The sequence below is a fragment of the Bombina bombina genome, chromosome 2, assembly GCF_027579735.1.
Source record: "Bombina bombina isolate aBomBom1 chromosome 2, aBomBom1.pri, whole genome shotgun sequence".
Lineage (NCBI taxonomy): Eukaryota > Metazoa > Chordata > Amphibia > Anura > Bombinatoridae > Bombina > Bombina bombina.
In genome coordinates this window covers 323254727-323279757 of record NC_069500.1, presented here as the reverse complement: position 1 = coordinate 323279757, position 25031 = coordinate 323254727, and the positions used below count along the sequence as shown (strand labels likewise).

Genomic DNA, 25031 nt, shown 5'->3' with positions numbered 1-25031 from the left:
AAGAATAGGGGTGTTTAGACTCGGGGTTCATGTTAGGGTGTTAGGTGTAGACATAAATGTTTTTTCCCCATAGGAATCAATGGGGCTGCGTTAGAAACTTAACGCTGCTTTTTTGCAGGTGTTAGGTTTTTTTCAGATGAATCTGCCCCATTGCTTCCTATAGGGAAATCGTGCATGAGCACGTTTTGCCAGCTCACCGCTACTGTAAGCAATGCTGGTATTGAGGTGAGACGTGGAGCTAAATTTTGCTCTACGCTCACCTTTTTGCGGCTAACACCGGGTTTAAAAAAGACAATAATACCAGCATTGTTTTAAGGGAGCGTTGAAAAAAAAAATGCTTGTTAGCAACGCACCCCTGTTAACGCAAAACTTGTAATCTCGGTGTATATTTTTTATGTTCTGCTGTGTATGAAAACTATTGATCACAATTATTTACTTATTTTTGTTTTTTTCATAACAGTGGTATCGTGTGGGTGGCTGGCTCCTCCAGCTAATGGTAGTAAAAATGGGACAAGCTATCTGGTTGGCTCCATGGTAAAATTCAGCTGCAATACAGGCTTTGTGCTGAATGGGTCTCGCCAACGGACATGTCAGAGTGATGGCGCTTGGTCAGGAGATCCTGCTCAATGTTTCAGAGGTAGAGCTTTACAGGCGTCTTTTTAGGCCTTATAACTATGGTAGTTGTTGAATATATGTTTAATATGGTACATTTTCTTTTTTGCATTTACACACACAAATCGTTTATATACTGTTTATTTCATCTGAACATACACTTTTGAAAGATAGCATTAGTTTGCAAAAATGCCAACAAAAAAACAAAAGCTATACTGAATATAAAAAAAGTGTGACTCATTCTTTTTTATTTCTTTCAATCAAATACTTTGTAGTTTACACTTAAAGGGACAGTATACATCAGAATTTTTATTGTTTTAAAAGATAGATAATCCCTTTATTACCCATTCGCTAGTTTTGCATAACCAACACGGCTATATTAATATACATTTTTCCTCTGTGATTATCTTATATCTAAGCCTCTGCAAACTGCTCCCTTATTTCAGTTCTTTTGACAGACATGCCTTTTAGCCAATCAGTGCTGACTCCTTGCGTGAGCACAGTGTTATCTATATGACACACATGAACTAACATCCTTTAGTGTCGAAAAAAACGGTCAAAATGCATTCAGATAAGAGGTGGCCATCAAGGTCTAAGAAATTAGCATATGAACCTCCAAGATTTAGCTTTCAACTAAGAATACCAAGAGAACAAAGCAAAATTGGTGATACAAGTAAATTGGAAAGTTGTTTAAAATAACATGCCCTGGACTTCCGGTGGGAGGCTTAGCAAGATGGTCGCAAGTGGGAACTGCTCTGCTTGAGACCAAGTTGTTTTTTCCTATTCTAGGATTAAATCTCCGCCATCCTGCTAGCCCTTAGCAGTTTTAGCTGTTCGAGCATCTAAGGATCAAGTTTTACATCTCTTGGCCCCCGGAACAACGGAAAGTGATAGAAGAAGAGGAGAGAGCTGTGATACGCATGGTACACAGCCCAGCTGGGGACAAAGGAATAAGCATGGAAATCTCCCCAGTCGTAACAGACTTTCAAAACCAAGACATTTTACTTGCCATACAGGGCTTACTTCTGCCAGCGTTAACCAAGCTGGAATCTACCCTGCAGATACTACTGGCCGAAACTCAGGTCGTGGATTTTTCACCTGCGAGTCCAAAATGGCGCCGCCTCTCAGCAGAACCCATTTGTAACCATGTCTGCATGACTCCTGAGGCACATCAGAGACGGCACAAGGAAGGATCGACGGGACAGCCACTGATGTTAGAGGGCTCGGACCCCATAATCAGAAGTAGCAAGGAAGCAAGTCCCCCCACAGTTATTAAAGAGGGGGCGATGGAAGCCGCGGGACCTGACTCCGAACTGCAGCGCGACCCCGACACTCACTCTCCTCCTCACCAGCCATTAATGGTCGCAATTCACCGGGCTGTATGCCGATCACATGGAGAAGTGGCAATTGGAGACCCGCTGCTGACAACGACCCAGCTACAGTTGGTATTTGGAATTATGCCGGTTGCAGACCTAACAGCTCAACATTCCCTGAATGCCTGGATCTTTTTGATTAACATCCGACCTTATCCTTCTACTTACCTGCACCAACGGGTGTTACAGAGGAGCATACAAAGTCAAGACAACTTAGAATGTAATCACGGGATGACCCGTGGAGGGGTCGGTTAGCTCTTAACTTTCTATCTAGCTGTCTCCTGTGTATATCAGGGTAAGGCACTGACCATGAACAGTACTTGGTGGGTTAAATGTTGGGACCTGTGGACTATTAATGCTTACGAACTGAGCTCCGTTTTTTTTAGGGTTAAAAGTTATCTGCCTAACTTGTTTGTGTCTGCTTTTATAGTTTTCCTTTTCCAGCCTCATACTTGAGCAGAAATGTACCTGTGTACAGTGCTATTTTACTCTGTCTCTTATGTAATTTACCTGCCCCACACTCAGCGGAACATTACACATAGGCTATTCCCCTCAGCACTTAAACGATTTCTTTGTCAGCACCTGATTACATTCTCTAGAAAGCACCACAAGTATAAATGTATACAAATTAGAGCAATCTTTTAACAGGGTTGGCACATATAAGTACGCTCTTACCAAATATCTTAACCCCTCCTGAATATATCATTCAGCATTAACCCCTGCCTTAAGGAGTAAATAAGGGAAACGCCTCATACTCTAACCTTGCTGACCTTGCTCTAAATACATCTTGTTTCACGCTTGTGTTTACATGAGGATATTAACTGAATCCAACTGTCTCTTTTAGCATGGTCAAGAAAATATTAATTTTGAAACGGTACATTACTCTGGCTGTAAAAGTTTTAACACTTGCTTAGCAGGGCTTTGTGGATAGGTTTGGTGGTTTGATATGTTCTGTTTGACTAAGTGGCCTGTTTGCTTGATTGGTATGTTTGCTGTTGGTGTTAAAAATTGTTTGCCTAACTTTCTTGTGCCTGCACTTACACTTCCCCTCCCTCATCCACCCACTTGAGTAGAAATGCCCTGGACGCAGTCTTATCTCATTTCGTCTCTTATACATTTTGCGGGCCACAAACGTAATGGATACATGTATTAATTTTTTCCTTTTATTTTTTACTCTGACCTTTAAATCTGCAGATGCATTTTGAACTAAACTAAGGTTCTGCAAGCTGTTTTAATGGTATGAAGTACTGCAATATTCCTAGAACCGGGCTAGCAGTGTGATTGCTGCAGCGATTTTATATAACTCAGTTGCAAAGGGAAATTGTTCAACATCTCATTGTTATGTTCCATACTTTAAGACAATCGATTATTAATATAGACTTGAAGGGCGATTAAGTCAAACTGCTACAAAGCCCAACACTAGCTAATTTTGTGGATGAGACTGGTGGTTTGCTATGCATTATATGATTGATTAGTTGGTCTGACTGGGGTGTGTGTTAATAGTTGGTGTTTAGTTAAATAATGTTAAAAACTCCAATGTTGTGGTACAAGCAATTATTTACAAAAACGTTTGATGATTCATCCGAAAATGTTCAGAATTACATATTATACTGTCGCAATACACTATAATGTACCTCTTTTCACATAAGCCACCCTGCGAGGTGAGTGTTGGTGTGTCCTATAATATTGTACCCTGCATTGGCTATAAATAAAAGTTTAAAAAAAAAAAAAAATAACATGCCCTATCTGAATCATGAAAGTTTATTTTGGACTAGACTGTCCCTTTATGAATCAATTCCCCCCCACCAAAAAAAAAATAATAAACAAAAATAACCCACAGTTTAGAAATATACACCTTAAAAATAGTAATTGAAAATTAAAAGATAGATGTTTAAACTGAACAAAATGCTGATTGCAGAGAAAAGTGAGAACACAATAATAATGTTTTGAACCTCTGTATAGCACATTTCGGTGTTTGTAGGGACATAGGGGATTCTTTAGAAATGCGCTCTCCGCATTTAACATTGCACCAGCAGCTCACAAGAGCTGCTGGTGCAACGCCGCACCCTGCTGACTCGCGGCCGCCAGCAGGGAGGTGTCAATCAACCCGATCGTACTCGATCGGCTTGATTTCCGGTGATTCCTGTCCGTCTCATCAGAGCAGGCGGACAGGGTTATGCAGCAGCGGTCTTTAGACCGCTGGTTCATAACTGGCGTTTCTGGCGAGTCTGAAGACTCACCAGAAACACGGGCCCACAAGCTCCGTTCAGAGCTTGATAAATGGGCCCCATAGGCACCTGTAATAATTTTTAATAGCTTGGTCTCCAATCGTGCAAAGCAGTGTAAGATAGCAGGCATATATTGAATAGAATATGCCTTTTTATTGGTAAACAGTGCAGGGATTGGAGGATTGTTGTCACATAGCAAGTTTTGACTAACCATTTAACCGAGTAGCTTTTCTGGGATACCATAATAAAATGCATTGTAAAAGTCCAAGCGCAATGTCACCAAAGCATGGTTGATTGTGGGAAGATCCTCTGCAGGAAATCAGGTGCTTGATCCTGGCTATATTCTTTAAATGAAAGCATTAGGGTTGGACTGCAGTCAATGTATGATTTTTCAGGGAAAGTTCACTGCCAAGCTTAACACCAAGCTAGCTCTAAGGTTTGTAGTTTTGACTTCCACATTGTAGACCACTGTGCTGCAGCTTAGTTATTATCACGTGACCTCTACCTATCACAAGTACTTCTATTTTGTCTTGGTTTTGTCTTGGTTTTGTCTTCTACTGGCACTCATCCACCCAAAGAGATCATCAGTAAGACATTTATTGACTGCTTCTAGTTACACCACTGAAAAGGGCCTCAATTTTAAGTAGATTGATATTTATTTGCCTTTTCAGTTCTGTGTTGGACAGTGGATTGTTAAATGCACCACCAGCATTTTCATCAAGCCAAGTTTATGTGATGCACCCTAGATCTGCTGATTTAATAAGGTCATAGATAATAGCTGTTTTAATTTTCATTAATCTTGCATTACAGAGTACAGTCTTAATGCAGTAATTCAGGGGGTGTGAATATTTGCTCTTTGTATTTAGTGCTGGATCTTTTGATGGGGTTTTGGCTGAAATTAACATGTTCTGTTTTCCATTTGAAACCAGATCTTAGTGTCTTTTTTAATGCAGCAGAACTGGCAGATGGTGTAGTCCGAGGTGTTGGACATTTGCTTAATTTTGTCTTTGTCTGGGCACTTATGGAAATGGTTATTTGTGATGTTATACTAGTCTGAATTGCTCACAAGATATGAGTGGTGTAGGAATATCTTTAAAATACCTTATATAATTTGTGTACTCACTATACTGTACTAATGATGTATCAATTGAATCTATATTCACTGAGGTTTTATAGTTTGCACAGAAACAAAATGTATCTAGATATATCCACTTAAGTGTTGTAACCACTCCATTATAGAAAGGCTGTGTTTAATGTATCCATTGTGTAAGCCAGATACGTTTGTGAAATTTAGTCCATTGTAACAAGGTATTCCAATGTGTATTTCACAGTTTGAGTGCAGTTCAGTTGCTTTGGAAAGAGATTTGTGTCACACAAGTCGGAAAAATTATATGATATTTGATATGTTTTCCAAGACAGCTTATTGTTTTAAGTTATTTTCTGGAGAGGTTTAGCAGTGGATGGATGAGACAGCCATCTTGGGCGTGCTCAATAAAAGACAGCTAAAAGGTACAGAGGAGGTTGACAGGACAGAGCCTGCTTACCTTGGGAACATGTGGTGGCTGGGCAAACGTGATTTATGGCTTTTCCTTTGAAGAGGTGATAATGAGAGCCCTGCAACAATGTAGAATGCAATATTGTGAGGGATCTTATCTGAGGTCTTTTGTGGATGTGTGACTGAAAGTCTGCATGGTTTCATTTGAGGTTATCTGTAGAAATGTGGCTGAAAGTATTGGGGTCTCATTTAAGGTATAACCACAGCCTCAACTACCTCCTTTCCCTGGTGTTAGGGGGAGACTTGAGGGTAAACAATAAAGGTTAGAGATTTAAGAATAAATGTAAAGGACAGTAGAAGACATTATGTGAGAGTAAAGAGAGAAGGGGGCTAGAGAGGTGGGTGTGAATTTTTTTGTCCTATCTACGTATACATAGAAAAGTATGGCCTTTATTTTGATAGTACAAAAAGAAGGGAGAATAGTTAGAATACCACCGTGAAAGGGAGGGTCGTCGGGAGAGTTCAGGGAAATGGAGGCGGCAAGTGTGAGATGGTAAACAAGGGAGGTTTATAAATAAAATAAAGGATTTAAGACACTCAGCCTTAAGGATAAATGTACCTGCTTGTTTTATTTCCTACCCTTACACTATGGAAATTTAATGCAGATATAAAGTCATTACTTGCTGTCCACCTCTTACCTCTCCATGGGCAAATTGTGCAATGAAGTAGGTGGAGCATCCTGGAGTATTGAGGTTATTTCTAGCTTCCTTCGAGTCATGGTGCCTCCATGTTGAACTTTAGCTTTCACTACATTCCAGTGCTGACCTGTTTGCAGAAATAGCAGCACCCATTATTAGAGGAAGGTGCATGAAATGTATTAAGTGTTTAGTGTCCCTTTAAAGGGTTAATGTATTAAAAAAATTCTATCATGCATATGTAACATCAGCATTTAAATATGCTAGTGTGAAAAGGAAGCACTGTTTTACAGACAGGAACATACATTTAAAAATATGTAATGTCTTTTAAAGTGCCAATTTTTAAGTGAAGCAAATAAAAAGTGTACAATGAACTGCCTCTTGGTTGCTGAGTTTTAAAGGGACACTAAACACAAACAAATTCTATCATGATTCGGGTAGAGAATACAATAAAACATTAAAACATTTAAAAACATTTAAACAACATTACGGTACAATATACTTCTATTATCTAATTTGCTTTAATCTTTATATATCCTTTGTTTAAGAAATAGCATTGCACATAAGTGAGCCAATCACACGAGGCAACTATGTGCATCCACCAATCACCAGCTACTGAGCCTATCTAGATATGCTTTTCAGTACAGGATATCATGAGAATGAAGCAAATTAAATAATGAAAGTAAATTAGAAATTTGTTTAAAATTACATGCTCTTTCTAAATCATACAAGAAAAAAATTGGGTTTTATGTCCCTTTAAAGTACTGGTGTTCTTTGGTAAGGCTGTTTCAGTTTATAGAAATGCATGTAAAGGGTTATAGACAGCTGCATTGGTATCTAAACTACTTTGTCTGGTCTAAACTGCTACACAATATAGTACACACGATAGTATTGAATTTTCTGTGTCACATTCTATTAATTTCAATCTCGTAGGCTCAACAATATCTTGTGCAAATCAGTGTGGATCTTTTGTACAACAATGCTCATGCCACGTGACGTGCGAGAACCTTGGCAACTGCTGTCCAGATTACCGCAACTACTGTGTCCGTATCTCACCAGAATCTGGCCTGTTAATGGGTGGCATGGACTTCAAGATTTTAGATGTAACCTTCAACACCAGTTCAACTGTTAAATGCAGGTATGTACAGGACACAAGAAAATAATTATTAATATACTGGACATAGTCTCAATGAGTTGCAGATAAAATTTTGCTCACCATCTCAGGCAAGCAGGGGCACTGACCTAAAAAAAGTTAAAACAATTCCTTGGCTAACATAAAATGTCCCATTTAGAACTATTTTATTTTCCAATAAGTTAAATATGAATATACCATGAATAGAAAAGATTTAGGTTGCTGGTGTATCATTGTAAAACCAATAAAATAAATCACTTAATGGTCTAGAGTACAAGCAGAGTGCAAATGGATATCACAGAGTCCGCTAGCCATATCATGACCTTGGGCTCAGAAAAGTGCAGAAAATAGTATTACAAGTGAATGGTAAAAGATATTCACCAGAGAATGTTAGCACGGCCATTCGTTATTCATTGCACCCTATGCTTTCAATGTCTAGTGCAGAGTGCGCTATCAACACTGATATTACAAGTGGTGAGTGAAGTGTTAGTGCTAGAATAAAAGCAAAACAAAAAACATGTGAACTATAATATAATAAATTAATTCTTACACACACACACACACACACATATATATATATATATATATATATATATATATATATATATATATATATATATATATATATATATATATATATATATATATATATATATATATATATATATATATATACATACATACATACAGTATGTATATATACAAATTGAATGTAAAATAGGGGATTATTATTAATAAAAATGTTTAAATATACACATGCATACACACAAATACTTATAAACCTTTGAGCCCTTCCATATCCCTTTAATTCGTTGTTAATAATAAACAAACATATATATAGATCTATAGAGAAAGGTAGATATGGCTATATAATTTTAAAGCATCTGGAGGTCATTTAGTGCGGTTGTGCTAAATTCCTCACATAATAGACTTCTATAGGACGCACTGAATAACTCACATCCTGGCTATTGCTCAAACACTAATCCAAAGGTGGACTAAAAAGGAGAAATAGTGGAGTTCTTAAAAGTTGAACAACACCTCCATTTTACTTCAGTATGGTAATTTATGCAACTTTTTACTGCTAGTATTTTTTTTTAATAAAACTTGTTAAATAAGATTTTATTTTTAACTAATCTTACTATGAGTAGGATTCTCATAAACAATACAAACAGCATAATAATACAGGATCAATAAATATAAGGGCATCATGTGATGTCTTGTGATTGCTTCTAGAGTCGTCCAGGCAATCACACCATTATTATCTGTCTAGGAGAGAACCTAGAGAGATGTGAATGGAGTTTAATTATACTAATACAAGGGATGATGATATTTACTGAAAGCCAGATTGTTAACAGACCACTATATACAGTAGAACTGAATAATTGACCAATAGAACTGAATAATTGAATAATAACAATGCAATAACACTTCCTTGAAATAAGCAGTAGAATATTCTCTGGCAAATTTCAAAGTGAATCCAGTTTGCCTTCCCCCTGTATCATGTGACAGCCATCAGCCAATTACAAAATGCATATACACATACACTGTGCACTTTTGCACATGCTCAGTAGGAGCTGTAGCCTCTAAAACAGTGTGTATAAAAAGAAGTTGCTTGTTTTGTTAGTGGAAGTATACTGAAACATTTTTATTTAGATTGCATGCTTTAGTGCTTTAGATTTTAGTGGCCCTTTAAGTTTATTAGATTTTCCAACTGGTAGCAAAAATAAAAATCTTCTTAGACTTTAATGAACATTAATATAATAATATATAATGTAACACAAAAACAAAATACTAAGCTATTGGAGGATTGCAATGTCTAATATTTGTTTATGATCTAAAGATTTTTGTTGTTACAGATTCAATTATAACATAGACGTCAAAGGTTATGTCGATGAAAGCGGATACGCACATTGTATATCGCCTCTCCTCTATGAAACTGGTCGTATTCCGTTGGAAATGTCTGTGGATGGTGGAATGTCTTTTCCTCACACTGGCACATGGCTATCAGGTGATTATTTCCACTGTCAAAAAGAATTAACCCAGTAAGGCAACTCAAGCAATAGCAATGCAAATAAAACTAGCACAAACAGCAGCTGATCCAGAGAACCAGGAAGGCACCACCAAACACGTACTGTTGTATGTGTGAAGTTTGCCTCTGAATTACTCTGTGTGTAACAAGCACAAATCTCCATCAATGTTAGTGTTATAATATACACATATTATACATGGTTAGCTCATATATCAGTTAATCATTCATAATCAAAACATTTTAAATTATATCTTAACCACTTTACGATTTTACAGTTAACAAATAAAAACTTTACTATAATAAACAAGTCTGGTTGCAAAGTCAATTAGGGAGAGATCACACATACATTTCAAACACATAACAAACACTGAGCCCTAGATTAGAAGTGGAGTACAAAAATATTAGTGCTAACACTGCTAAAGTTAAAGTGAAGATCAATTTTGATGAATTAGTGCCAGGTTTTTAATAATCCTATTAAAGACAAGGGCACTTTAATTCATCAAAATTGACATTTCACTAATTTTCTTCAAAAACGTACCTTTTAATCCTGATAGCCGCTGCAGCGTTTTCCCCCAGCCGTCGGAAGCCTCTTCATACGTCAGAAATTACGAATACGGCTTCCTCCAATCATGGCTTCCCCCCCGAGGGAATCATGGCCTGAGGCAACGCCGTGATTGGAGGAAGCTGGATTCATCATTTTGGACCCGCGAAGAGGGCTTGCGACGGGCGGAGCAAACGCTGCAGCGGCTGTCAGGATTAAAAGGTAAGTTTTTGAAGAAAACGAGTGAAATGTCAATTTTGATGAATTAAAGTTCCCTTGTTTTTAATACGATTATTAAAAACCGGGCACTAATTCATCGAAATTGACCTTCACTTTAAATTAATGGCGCTCATATTCTTCTGCTCATGTTACAAGTTGAAAGTTAAAGAAACGTTTCCCCATAAACTTTTATTAGGCACACTACAAAACCCTCTTATGACTTTTGCTTGTGCACAAACCCAAAGGTACGCTACGTCAAGTGTGCTAAAGCCGCTTAGAATTAAATGTTATTTTGATCAAGGGCTAGGGATAGGCCCGAAACATGTTCGGCACTCTTTTCCATCAGACCGCAATTTTTTTCTAATATTTTTTTATGGTATTTCTTGTATTTTTATTTACTTTTTTGAATAATAAATGTTGCCTTTTATATAAAATGTTTTTCTTCATTTTTTAGAGGTGCGGATGATACCTGCTCCCTATATATATATATATATATATATATATATATATATACTGTATATATATATATATATATATATATATATATATATATATATATATATATATATATATAAACAAAAGCTTGGTGCTCAAAGTTAAAAAGTTTTTTTCTCCTTTATTTCATCCACATATAAAATATAACATATGGCTATACAAGCCACACAGGTGGTAGGAGCGTATTCAGCAAGTAGATCTTACGCGTTTCAGCATATAGCCTTAATCATAGATCCTAATTACACTTCACATCTGCTTCAATTTAAAAAGCCAGTAGTAAAAGCCTATTGGCTGTTAAAACAAGAGTAACACACGCCCCTTACCTATTCAGTGTCAAGTTAACCCATTCCTGTTACGGAATTAATTAACCCACTACTAAAGGAAATACAAGTATTCTTCAAGCATAATGTGAATAATATAAAAAGCAACATACAAAAATCACATATTATAAAAGAATATCTTTTTACAAACACTGTGTTGGTACAATTGATTACCAACACCTAATCCCTTATAACATTATTAGCGTAACTATAAATATGGAACATATTGAAAATCTCTATCATGGGTAAAGAAAGTAGCTATATAACATATATACAGAGGCATCAAGAATGCGTGGACCAATAGAAGTTAGCAACAAGTTTTAATAGATGCTGCATGGCGGAGGTAGCACAATGGACATCCAATCAATTTTTGAGGTTTGTTACCTCCATAAACACATATAAGTGTATAAATGAATCAAAATGATCAGATATACCTATTCAGATATAATAAGTTAACTAAATAAACCAAATTATGTGACTATATGTTTAGTTATTGATAAAAAAATTAACTATATCGAATTCTGAATTAAACCCATTTGGTATTTGTGTATTCAATGTCAGTATCCAATAGGTTTCTTGTTTAGAGAGGATGTCCATATTACCACGTCTCCTAGGTAAACTTATTAGTTCTATTGTTGACCTATTCAGATATAATAAGTTAACTAAATAAACCAAATTATGTGACTATATGTTTAGTTATTGATAAAAAATTAACTATATCGAATTCTGAATTAAACCCATTTGGTATTTGTGTATCCAATGTCAGTATCCAATAGGTTTCTTGTTTAGAGAGGATGTCCATATTACCACCTCTCCTAGGTAAACATATTAGTTCTATGGCTGACCATTTGAAACACTGTACATCCTTTTTATGGTCCTCAATGAAGTGCCTTGCCAAGGCTGAGTATGTGATGTCATGTTTAATGTATCCTAAATGTCCCTTGATACGTTTTCTTACAGTCCTATATATATATATATATATATATATATATATATATATATATATATATATATATATATATATATATATATATATATATATATATATATATATACATACACACAGTATATATACAGTTTGGCAAAAAAGTATTTAGTCAGCCACCAATTGTGCAAGTTCTCCCACTTAAGAAGATGAGAGAGGCCTGTAATTTTCATCATAGGTATACCTCAACTATGAGAGACAAAATGTGGAAACAAATCCAGACAATCACATTGTCTGATTTGGAAAGAATTTATTTGCAAATTATGGTGGAAAATAAGTATTTGGTCAATATCAAAAGTTCATCTCAATGCTTTGTTATATATCCTTTGTTGGCAATGACAGAGGTCAAACATTTTCTGTAAGTCTTCACAAGGGTGTCACACACTGTTGCTGGTATGTTGGCCCATTCCTGCATGCAGATCTCCTCTAGAGCAGTGATGTTTTGGAGCTGTCGCTGGGCAACACAGACTTTCAACTCCCTCAAAAGGTTTTCTATGGGGTTGAGATCTGGAGACTGGCTAGGCCACTCCAGGACCTTGAAATGCTTTTTACGAAGCCACTCCTTCATTGCCCGGGTGGTGTGTTTGGGATCATTGTCATGCTGAAAGACCCAGCCACGTTTCATCTTCAATGCCCTTGCTGATGGAAGGAGGTTTGCACTCAAAATCTCACTATACATAACCCCATTCATTCTTTCATGTACACGGATCAGTCGTCCTGTTCCCTTTGCAGAGAAACAGCCCCAAAGCATGATGTTGCCACCCCCATGCTTCACAGTAGGTATGGTGTTCTTTGGTTGCAACTCAGCATTCTCTCTCCTCCAAACACGACGAGTTGTGTTTCTACCAAACAGTTCAACTTTGGCTTCATCTGACCATATGACATTCTCCCAATCCGCTTCTGGGTCATCCAAATGCTCTCTAGCATACTTCAGACGGGCCCGGACATGTACTGGCTTAAGCAGGGGACACGTCTGGCACTGCAGGATCTGAGTCCCTGGCGGCGTAGTGTGTTACTGATGGTAGCCTTTGTTTTGTTGGTCCCAGCTCTCTGCAGGTCATTCACTAGGTCCCCCCGTGTGGTTCTGGGATGTTTGCTCACCGTTCTAGTGATCATTTTGACCCCATGGGGTAAGATCTTGCGTGGAGCCCCAGATCGAGGGAGATTATCAGTGGCCTTGTATGTCTTCCATTTTCTAATTATTGCTCCCACAGTTGATTTCTTCACACCAAGCTGCTTGCCTATTGCAGATTCAGTCTTCCCAGCCTGGTGCAGGTCTACAATTTTGTTTCTTGTTTCCTTCAACAGTTCTTTGGTCTTCACCATAGTGGAGTTTGGAGTGTGACTGTTTGAGGTTGTGGACATGTATCTTTTATACTGATAACAAGTTCAAACAGGTGCCATTAATACAGGTAATGAGTGGAGGACAGAGGAGCCTCTTAAAGAAGAAGATACAGGGAGAACTTGCACAATTGGTGGCTGACTAAATACTTTTTTGCCCCACTGTATGTGTGTGTGTATATATATATATATATATATATATATATATGTTTACGTGTGTGTGTGTATATATATATATATATATATATATATATATATATATATACTGTGTATATATATATATATATATATGTATGTATATATATATATATATATATATATATATATGTATGTATGTATAGGTAAAGTTATACACACACCACACACATACAAATATATATATATATACTGTTAGGGGGTAATTGGTAGTTTATTTTGGTAAAAGCTGTTTAACTTAGGGCAATGCCCTACAAAAGCCCTTTTAAGGGCTATTGGTACTTTAGTATTAGATTAGAGGGTGTTTTTATTTTGGGGGGATTTTTTATAGGGGTATTAGTTTAGCTCTGTTTATTTTTTTCTGTAATTTTACATTTTTGATTTTCTGTAATTTTAGCTTTGGGGTTTGTAGTTTTGTTTTTTTAAATAGACTGCCCTCTGGGCAGGCTTATCACCTAGTATATATACCAACCCCAATTCGGAAAAAGTTGGGACAGTATGGAAAATGCAAAAAAAAAAAAGTCATTTCTATATTGAAAACACATTTGGCTAGATTACGAGTCTTGCGTTATGAGCTATGCGGTGCTACCGTGCAGTTATTTCTCACCGCTCACTTACCTACAGCGCTGGTATTACAGGTTTTTACAAACCCGGCGTTAAAAGGCAAGAAGTGAGCGTAGAACAAAATTGAGCTCCATACCGCACTCCAATACCAGCGCTGCTTAAGTTAGCGGTGAGCTGGTGGTACGTGCTTGTGCACGATTTCCCCATAGCAATCAATGGGGAGAGCCGGCTGAGAAAAGTCTAACACCTGCCAAAAAGCAGTGTAAAGCTCAGTAACGCAGCCCCATTGATTCCTATGGGGAAATAAAAGTTATGTCTACACCTAACACCCTAACATGAACCCTGAGTCTAAACACCCCTAATCTTACACTTGTTAACCCCTAATCTGCCGCCCCCGACATCGCCGCCACCTACATTATACTTATGAACCCCTAATCTGCTGCCCCCAACATCGCCAACACCTACATTATATTTTTTTAAACCCTAATCTGCCACCCCCAATGTCGCCGCCACCTACCTACACTTATTAACCCCTAATCTGCCGCCCCAACGTCGCCACCACTATAATAAACATATTAACCCCTAAACCGCTGCACTCCCGCCTTGCAAACACTAGTTAAATATTATTAAACCCTAACTATTTAATAACTACCTAGCTAAAATAAATGCAAAAGTATCTGTAAAAAAAACTTAACCTAAGTTACAATAACACCTAACACTACACTAAAATTAAGTAAAATAACTAAATTAAATACAATTACCTAAATTAAATTAGCTAAAGTACAAAAAAACCCCCACTAAATTACAGAAAATGATAAACAAAATGATAAACAAATTACAGATATTTAAACTAATTACACCTAATCTAATAGCCCTATCAAAATAAAAAAAGCCCCCCAAAATAAAAAACCCTAGCCTAAACTAAACTACCAATAGCCCTTTAAAGGCGTCCCTTAGATTCCGATTGGCTGAATTCTAGCCAATAGGATTGAAGTTCAATACTATTGGCTGATCCAATCAGCCAATAGGATTGAGCTTGCATTCTATTGGCTGTTCCAATCAGCCAATAGAATGCAAGCTCAATCCTATTGGCTGATTGTATCAGCCAATAGGATTTTTTTCTACCTTAATTCCGATTGGCTGATAGAATTCTATCAGCCAATCGGAATCTAAGGGACGCCATCTTGGATGTCGTCACTTAAAGGTACCTTCATTCGTCTTTAGTCGTCTAATGAAGAGGATGCTCCGCCTCGGATGTCTTGAAGATGGAGCCGCTCCGCGTCGTATGGATGAAGATAGAAGATGCCGTCTGGATGAAGACTTCTGCCTGTCTGGAGGACCACTTCGGTCCCTGTTGGATGAAGACTTCTGCCTCTTCCTTGAGGATAGATGTTGGATCTTCAGAACTGTAAGTCGATCTTCAGGGGGTTAGTGTTAGGTTTTTATTAGGGTGTATTGGGTGGGTTTTATTTTTTGGTTAGGGACTTCGTGCCGCAAAAGAGCTAACTGCCCTTTTAAGGGAAATGCCCATCCAAATGCCCTTTTCAGGGCAATGGGGAGCTTAGGTTTTTTAGATAGTATTTTATTTGGGGGTTTGGTTGTATGGGTGGTGGGTTTTACTGTTGGGGGGGTTGTTTATATTTTTTTTTACAGGTAAAAAAGCTGATTACTTTGGGCCAATGCCCGGCAAAAGACCCTTTTAAGGGCTATTGGTAGTTTAGTTTAGGCTAGGTTTTTTTTTACTTTGGGGGGGCTTTTTTTTATTTTGATAATGCTATTAGATTAGGTGTAATTAGTTCAAATATCTGTAATTTGTTTATTATTTTCTGTAATTTAGTGTTTGTTTTTTTGTACTTTAGCTAATTTAATTTAGGTAATTGTATTTAATTTAGTTAATTTATTTAATTATAGTGTAGTGTTAGGTGTTATTGTAACTTAGGTTAGGTTTTATACAGGTACTTTTGTATTTATTTAAGCTAGGTAGTTATTAAATAGTTAATAACTTTTTAATAATAATAACTATTCTACCTAGTTAAAATAAATACAAACTTGCCTGTAAAATAAAAATAAACCCTAAGCTAGCTACAATGTAACTATTAGTTATATTGTAGCTAGCTTAGAGTTTATTTTATAGGTAAGTATTTAGTTTTAAATAGGAATTATTTAGTTAATGATAGGAATTTTTAGTTAGATTTATTTTAATTATATTTAAGTTAGGGGGTGTTAGGGTTAGGGTTAGACTTAGGTTTAGGGGTTAATACATTTAGTATAGTGGCGGCAACATTGGGGCGGCAGATTAGGGGTTAATAATTGTAGGTAGGTGGTGGCGATGTTAGGGACGGCAGATTAGGGGTTAATAATATTTAACAGTTTGCGAGGCGGGAGTGTGGCGGTTTAGGGGTTAATATGTTTATTATAGTGGCGGCGACATTGGGGGTGGCAGATTAGGGGTTAATAAATGTAGGTAGGTTGCGGCGACATTGGGGGCGGCAGATTAGGGGTTAATAAATATAATGTAGGTGGCGGCGGTGTCCGGAGCGGCAGATTAGGGGTTAAAAATTTTATTATAGTGTTTGCGATGCGGGAGGACCTCAATTTTGGGGTTAATAGGTAGTTTATGGGTGTTAGTGTACTTTTTAGCACTTTAGTTATGAGTTTTATGCTATGGCGTTGTAGTGTAAAACTCATAACTACTGACTTTAAAATGTTTTACGGATCTTGGAGGTAGAGGGTGTACCGCTCACTTTTTGGCCTCCCAGGACAGACTCGTAATACCAGCGCTATGGAAGTCCCATAGAAAAAAGACTTTACGAAGTTTACGTAAGTCGTTTTGCGATAAGGCCAAAGAAGTGTGTGGTACACCTATACCTACAAGACTTGTAATAGCAGCGGGCTTAAAAAAGCAGTGTTAGGACCTCTTAACACTGCTTTTTTACCTTAACGCACAACTCATAATCTAGCCGATTATTAACACATTATTTAATATTTTACTTTGTGAATTTACTGTATTTTTGAAAATAACATAATTTATGTAAGAACTTACCTGATAAATTAATTTCTTTCATATTGGCAAGAGTCCATGAGCTAGTGACGTATGCGATATACATTCCTACCAGGAGGGGCAAAGTTTACCAAACCTCAAAATGCCTATAAATACACCCCCACCACACCCACAATTCAGTTTAACTAATAGCTAAGAAGTGGGGTGATAAGAAAGGAGCGAAAGCATCAACAAGGAATTGCAATAATTGTGCTTTATACAAAAATCATAACCACCACAAAAAGGGTGGGCCTCATGGACTCTTGCCAATATGAAAGAAATGAATTTATCAGGTAAGTTCTTACATAAATTATGTTTTCTTTCATGTAATTGGCAAGAGTCCATGAGCTAGTGACGTATGGGATAGAAAATACCCAAGATGTGGAACTCCACGCAAGAGTCACTAGAGAGGGAGGGATAAAAATAAAGACAGCCAATTCTGCTGAAAAAAAGAATCCACAACCCAAATCAAAAGTTTTAATCTTTATAATGAAAAAAACTGAAATTATAAGCAGAAGAATCAAACTGAAACAGCTGCCTGAAGAACTTTTCTACCAAAAACTGCTTCTGAAGAAGAGAAAACATCAAAATGGTAGAACTTAGTAAAAGTATGTAAAGAAGACCAAGTTGCTGCTTTGCAAATCTGATCAACAGAAGCTTCATTCTTAAAAGCCCAGGAAGTAGAAACTGACTCGGCAGAATGAGCCGTAATCCTCTGAGGCGGGGATTTACCCGACTTCAAATAAGCATGATGAATCAAAAGCTTTAACCAAGAAGCCAAAGAAATGGCAGAAGCTTTCTGACCTTTCCTAGAACCAGAAAAGATAACAAATAGACTAGAAGTCTTTAGTAGCTTCAACATAATATTTTAAAGCTCTTACCACATCCAAAGAATGTAAAGATCTTTCCAAAGAATTCTTAGGATTAGGACACAACGAAGGGACAACAATTTCTCTACTAATGTTGGAATTCACAACTTTAGGTAAAAATTTAAATGAAGTCCGCAAAACCGCCTTATCCTGATGAAAAATCAGAAAAGGAGATTCACAAGAAAGAGCAGATAATTCAGAAACTCTTCTAGCTGAAGAAATGGCCAAAAGAAACAATACTTTCCAAGAAAGTAATTTAATGTCCAGAGAATGCATAGGCTCAAACGGAGGAGCCTGTAAAGCTCTCAAAACCAAATTAAGACTCCAAGGAGGAGAAATTGACTTAATGACAGGCTTGATACGAACCAAAGCCTGTACAAAACAATGAATGTCAGGAAGATTAGCAATTTTTCTGTGAAACAGAACAGAAAGAGCAGAGATTTGTCCTTTCAAGGAACTTGCAGACAAACTGTAAAATTCTAGGAATTCTAAAAGAATCCCAAGAGACTTTATGAGAATAACACCATGAAATGTAAGTCTTCCAAACTCTGTAGTAAATCTTTCTAGACACAGATTTGCGAGCCTGCAACATAGTATTAATCACTGAGTCAGAGAAACCTCTATGACTAAGCACTAAGCGTTCAATCTCCATACCTTCAAATTTAATGATTTGAGAACCTGATGGAAAAAAATGGACCTTGAGATAGAAGGTATGGCATTAACGGAAGTGGCCAAGGTTGGCAACTGGACATCCGATCAAGATCCGCATACCAAAACCTGTGTGGCCATGCTGGAGCCACCAGCAGTACAAATGAACTTTCCATTATGATTTTGGAAATCACTCTTGGAAGAAGAACTAGAGGCGAAAAGATATAAGCAGGATGATAATTCCAAGGAAGTGACAACGCATCCACTGCTTCCGCCTGAGGATCCCTGGACCTGGACAGATACCTGGGAAGTTTCATGTTTAGATGAGAAGCCATCAGATCTATTTCTGGAAGCCCCACATCTGAACAATCTGAAGAAACACATCTGGGTGAAGAGACCATTCTCCCGGATGTAAAGTCTGGCGACTGAGATAATCGTCTTCCCAATTGTCTATTCCTGGGATATGGACCGCAGAGATTAGACAGGAGCTGGATTCCGCCCATACAAGTATCCAAGATACTTATTTCATAGCTTGAGGACTGTGAGTCCCACCTTGATGATTGACATATGCCATGGTTGTGACATTGTCTGTCTGAAAACAAATAAACGGTTCTCTCTTCGGAAGAGGCCAGGACTGAAGAGCTCTGAGAATCGCACGAAGTTCCAAAATATTGATTGGTAATCTCACCTCTTGAGATTTCCAAACCCCCTGCGCTGTCAGAGACCCCCAGACAGCTCCCCAACCTGAAATACTCGCATCTTTTGTGATCACAGTCCAGGTTGGATGAACAAAAGAGGCCCCTTGAACTATACGATGGTGATCTAACCACCAAGTCAGAGATAGTCGAGTATTGGGATTTAAGGATATTAATTGTGATATCTTTGTATAATCCCTGCACCATTGGTTCAGCATACAAAGCTGAAGAGGTCTTATGTGAAAACGAGCAAAGGGGATCACGTCCGATGTTGCAGTCATGAGACCTAAAACCTCCATGCACATAGCTACTGAAGGGAATGACTGAGACTGAAGGTTCCGACAAGCTGAAACCAATTTCAGATGTCTTTTGTCTGTTATAGACAAAGTCATGGATACTGAATCTATTTGGAATCCTAAAAAGGTTACCCTTGTCTGAGGAATCAAGAAACTTTTTGGTAAATTGATCCTCCAACCATGTCTTTGAAGAAACAACACTAGTTGATTTGTGTGAGATTCTGCAGAATGTAAAGACTGAGCAAGTACCAAGATATCATACAAATAAGGAAACCGCAATACCCCACTCTCTGATTACAGAGAGTAGGGCACCGAGAACCTTTGAAAAGATCCTTGGAGCTGTTGCTAGGCCAAAAGGAAGAGCAACAAATTGGTAATGCTTGTCTAGAAAGGAGAATCTCAGGAACTGATAGTGATCTGGATGAATTGGAATATGAAGATGAGCATTATGTAAGTCTATTGTGGACATATAATGCCCTTGTTGAACAAAAGGCAGAATAGTCCTTATAGCCACCATTTTGAATGTTGGTATTCTTACATAACGATTCAAAATTTTTAGATCCAGAACTGGTCTGAAAGAATTATCTTTCTTTGGAACAATGAACAGATTTGAATAAAACCCCAGACCCCGTTCCAGATATGGAACTGGCACAATTACCCCAGATGACTCCTGGTCTGAAACACACTTCAGGAAAGTCTGAGCCTTTACTGGGTTCACTGGAATGCGTGAGAGAAAGAAACTTCTCACAGGCGGTCTTACCTTGAAACCTATTCTGTACCCTTGAGAAACAATGTTCTGAATCCAATGATTTTGGATTGAATTGATCCAAACATCTTTGAAAAATCGTAGTCTGCCCCCTACCAGCTGTGCTGGAATGAGGGCCGCACCTTCATGCAGACTTGGGGGCTGGTTTTGATTTTCTAAAAGGCTTGGATTTATTCCAGACTGCAGAAGGCTCCTTATTCTGCAGAAACTGCTCCTTATTCTGACGAAAGGAAAGAAAACGGTTAGCAGCCCTAAATTTACCTTTAGATTTTTTATCCTGAGGCAAAAAAGCTCCCTTCCCCCCCAGTGACAGTTGAAATTATAGAATCCAACTGAGAACCAAACAATTTATTACCTTGGAAAGAAAGAGAAGTCATATCCACATTCCAAGATTTAAGCCATAAAGCTCTTCTAGCTAAAATAGCTAAAGACATATACCTGACATCAATTCTAATGATATCATGGCATTACAAATGGCATTACAAATGAAATTATTAGCATGTTGACTTAGCTTAACAATGCTATACACATTAGGATCTGGTACTTGTTGGGCTAAAGCCTACAACCAAAAAGTTGTAGCCGCAGCAACATCAGCCAAAGAAATAGCAGGCCTAAGAAGATGACCTGAACATAAATAAGCCTTCCTTATATATGATTCAAGATTCCTATCTAAAGGATCTTTAAAAGAAGTACTATCTGCCATAGGAATCGTAGTACGTTTAGCAAGAGTAGAGATAGCCCCATCAACTTTGGGGATTTTTTCCCAAAACTCCAATCTATCAGACGGCAAAGGGTACAGTCTCTTAAACCTTGGAGTAAATTAAGTGCCCAAACTGTTCCATTCCCTAGAAATTACATCTGAAATAGCATCAGGAACTGGAAAAACCTCTGGAATAACTACATGAAGTTTAAAAACCGAATTTAAACGTTTACTGGTTTTAATATCAAAAGGACTAGACTCCTCCATATCTAATGCAATCAACACCTCTTTTAATAAAGAACGAATAAACTCCATTTTAAATAAATATGAAGATTTGTCAGTGTCAATATCTGAGGCAGAATCTTCTGAACCAGATAGATCCTCATCAGAGATAGATAAATCAGAATGCTGGCAGTCATTTAAAAATTCATCAAATTTATGAGAAGTTTTAAAAGACCTTTTACGTTTATTAGAAGGTGGTATAACAGACAGGGCCTTCTGAATAGAATTAGAAACAAATTCTCTTACATTAACAGGAATATCCTGAACATTAGATATTGAAGGAACAACAACAGGTAATGGACTACTACTAATGGAAATATTGTCTGCTTTTGAAAGTTTATCATGACAACAAACACAAAGTTTACAACAAATGCACTTAGCTTTGGTAGAACCGACATCAGGCAGCAGCATTCCAGAAGTAGATTCTGAGACAGGGTCAGATTGAGACATCTTGCAATATGTAATAGAAAAAACAACATATAAAGCATAATTATCAAATTCCTTATATGACAGTTTCAGGAATGGGAAAAAATGCAAACAGAATAAGCCTCTTGAAACCAGAAGCAAAAAGAAACAATGATTTAAATAATGTCAAAAAAACTGGCGCCAAGTATGACGCCCACAATTGACAAAATATTTTTTGGCGCCAAAAACGTCTGCAACAAACACGAGCGTCATAGATGACGCAACTACGTGAAAACTCTCGGCTCCAACTAAGATACCGGAAATGACGTCATAGCGTTAACAAACGTAATTCTCGCGCCAAAAAAGTCTTGCTCCAAAAATGACGCAATAAATTACAGCATTTTGTGCTCCTGCGAGCCTAACAGCCCGCAATTTAGAAAGAAAATTCAATTTGAAAATTTTTCAGGTAAGGAAAAAATTTGTTCATATGCATTTCCCAAAATGAAACTGACAGTCTGTAAGAAGGAAATATACTGATTAGCCTGAATCATGGCAAATATAAGTATAAAACATATATTTAGAACTTTACATATAAAGCGCCAAACCATAGCTGAGAGTGTCATAAATAAAATAAAACATACTTACCAAAAGACACTCATCTACATAGAGTAGATATCCAAACCAGTACTGAAACGAGAATCAGCAGAGGTAATGGTATATAAGAGTATATCGTCGATCTGAAAAGGGAGGTAGGAGATAAATCTCTACGACCGAAAACAGAGAACCTATGAAATAGATCCCCGTTAGGATGACCATTGCATTCAATAGGTAATACTCGCTTCACATCCCTCTGTCATTCACTGCACTCTGAGAGGAAAACGGGCTTCAGCATGCTGCGAAGCGCATATCAACGTAGAAATCTAGCACAAACTTACTTCCCCACCTCCATAGGAGGCAAAGTTTGTAAAACTGAATTGTGGGTGTGGTGGGGGCTGTATTTATAGGCATTTTGAGGTTTGGAAGACTTTGCCCCTCCTAGTAGAAATGTATATCCCATACGTCACTAGCTCATGGACTCTTGCCAATTACATGAAAGAAATACACTCATTTCAAATCTGATGACTGTAACACACTCCAAAAAAGTTGGGACAGTCGACTGTTTACCACAAGTTGGTTAAAGGGACATGAAACCCACATTTTTTCTTTCATGATTTTGAAAGAGCGTACAATTTTAAACACCTTTCTAATTTAATCTATTATCTATTTTGCTTCAATCTCTTTATATCCTTTGCTGAAAAACATATCTAGATAGGCTTAGTAGCTGCTGATTGGTGGCTGCACATAGATGCCTTGTGTGATTGGCTCATCCATATGCATTGCTATTTCTTCAGCAAAGGATATCTAAAGAATGAAGAAAATTTGATAATAGAAGTAAATTGGAATGTTGTTTAAAATGGTATTCTCTATTTGAATCATGAAAGAAAAATTTTGGGTTTAGTGTCCCTTTAAATTTAGCAAGCAGAATTTCCCCCCAATTATTCAATATGCATGACTACAGCTGCGCAACTGTACGGGGCCTTTGTTGCCTTATTTTGTGCTTCATAATGTGCCACACATTCTCAATCAGAGACAGGTCATGACTGCAGGCAGACCATGCTAGCACCCGCACCTGCATAGTAAAGCCTTAACTTGCGTCTGTGGATGCAGTGGCGAATGGCGTTGCCTGACAAAGGTTTACCAAAGTATTCCGAGCCCATGTCAGGATATCCATTACAGACTTTTGACAGTATTTGAGACAGTGACGTCTGAGAGATCGGAGCTCACGCGTCAGAAGTGCTTTTCGGCCTTGCCCTTTACGCACCAAGATTTGGCCGGATTCCTCAAATCTTTTAATTATTTTGTGCACTGTAGAAAGTTAAATGCCCAAAATCCTACAGATTTATCTATTGGGGGAATGTTGTTCTCAAAGTGATAGATTATTCGCTGACGCATCTTTTTGCAGATTGGCGAGCCTCGGCCCATCCTTGCTCTTGGAGGTCTAGGCCCTTTTTTGGAAGCTCATTATACAGTATACAATGATTAGACGATTGCCTCACCTGTTTCACATCATCTTCTTATTTCAACTTACATCGCTATTAGTCCTAAATTGCCCCTGTCCCAACTTTTTGGGAACGTGTTGCAGTCATCAGTTTTCAAATGAGTGTATATTTTAAATAATACAATAAATTCACAAGGTAAAACATCAAACAATGTGTTAATAATGTGTTTTCAATATAATACAGGGTGAATTGAATTTTCAAATCACTTTTTGTTTTTTGCATATTCCATATTGTCCCAACTTTTTCCGAATTGGGGTTGTATGTGTATGTATATGTATATATATATATATATATATATATATATATATATATATATATATATAGAAAGAGGCAGGGTGGCGCAGAAAACTCAAACTAAAAAATATAATAAATAGATAAATAAAATACAATACAGTTTATAGTAAAATATTATAGCAATGAATAGTTATAAATAATAAAGTGATATAATATAATATAATGTGTTACAAATGATCAGAAGTAATCAGGAGCACATCAAATACGGAGAGCAAAGTCTTCAGGTGTTAGTCCCCTATTAGATGTACACTTACTTGAATGAACCTCAATCACATGAGGTAAGAATGTAGCACTTTCATAAAAGAGTAAGGCACTCCCTGTAGAAAAGATAGAATGATCCACTGGATCTCCCAGAGTGCAGGCTTCTGTATCTTGGAATATGGATAGTAGAACTGCAAACACTCTGCTGAGAGACTGAGAGGAATTATCTCTAAAGGACAAACAAAGTTTGAAAGAATTCAAGTTTTTTGCCCTACTTCATTTGGTGTGAGGGATCCATTTGGTTAACAAGCAGCAGAGGACTCTAGTGGTTTATGGACTGACATTTCTTTGGAAAGTGAACTATAAGAGCAACTATAATCCTACACCTTATATGGCTCAGCAACCGTTTTCATAGGAACTATACTGAGGCTGGAAAGTCCTCTTGACAGCAGTGACGTGCAGTGAGGTCAGAGGCTGGTTATTTGTATCTCAGGTTCATTGGGACCTTGGTA

General features: G+C 37.4%; 1 protein-coding gene across 1 annotated transcript in view; it reads left to right on the top strand.

Moving 5' to 3' along the window:
• Positions 1 to 25031, top strand: part of SUSD2 (sushi domain containing 2) — a 307943-nt gene that overhangs the window by 56508 nt on the left and 226404 nt on the right. The window contains exons 13-15 of the mRNA XM_053699745.1: positions 461 to 637; positions 7337 to 7541; positions 9392 to 9543. Coding sequence (XP_053555720.1) covers positions 461 to 637; positions 7337 to 7541; positions 9392 to 9543 — 534 coding nt within the window. The remainder of the gene's footprint in view (positions 1 to 460; positions 638 to 7336; positions 7542 to 9391; positions 9544 to 25031) is intronic.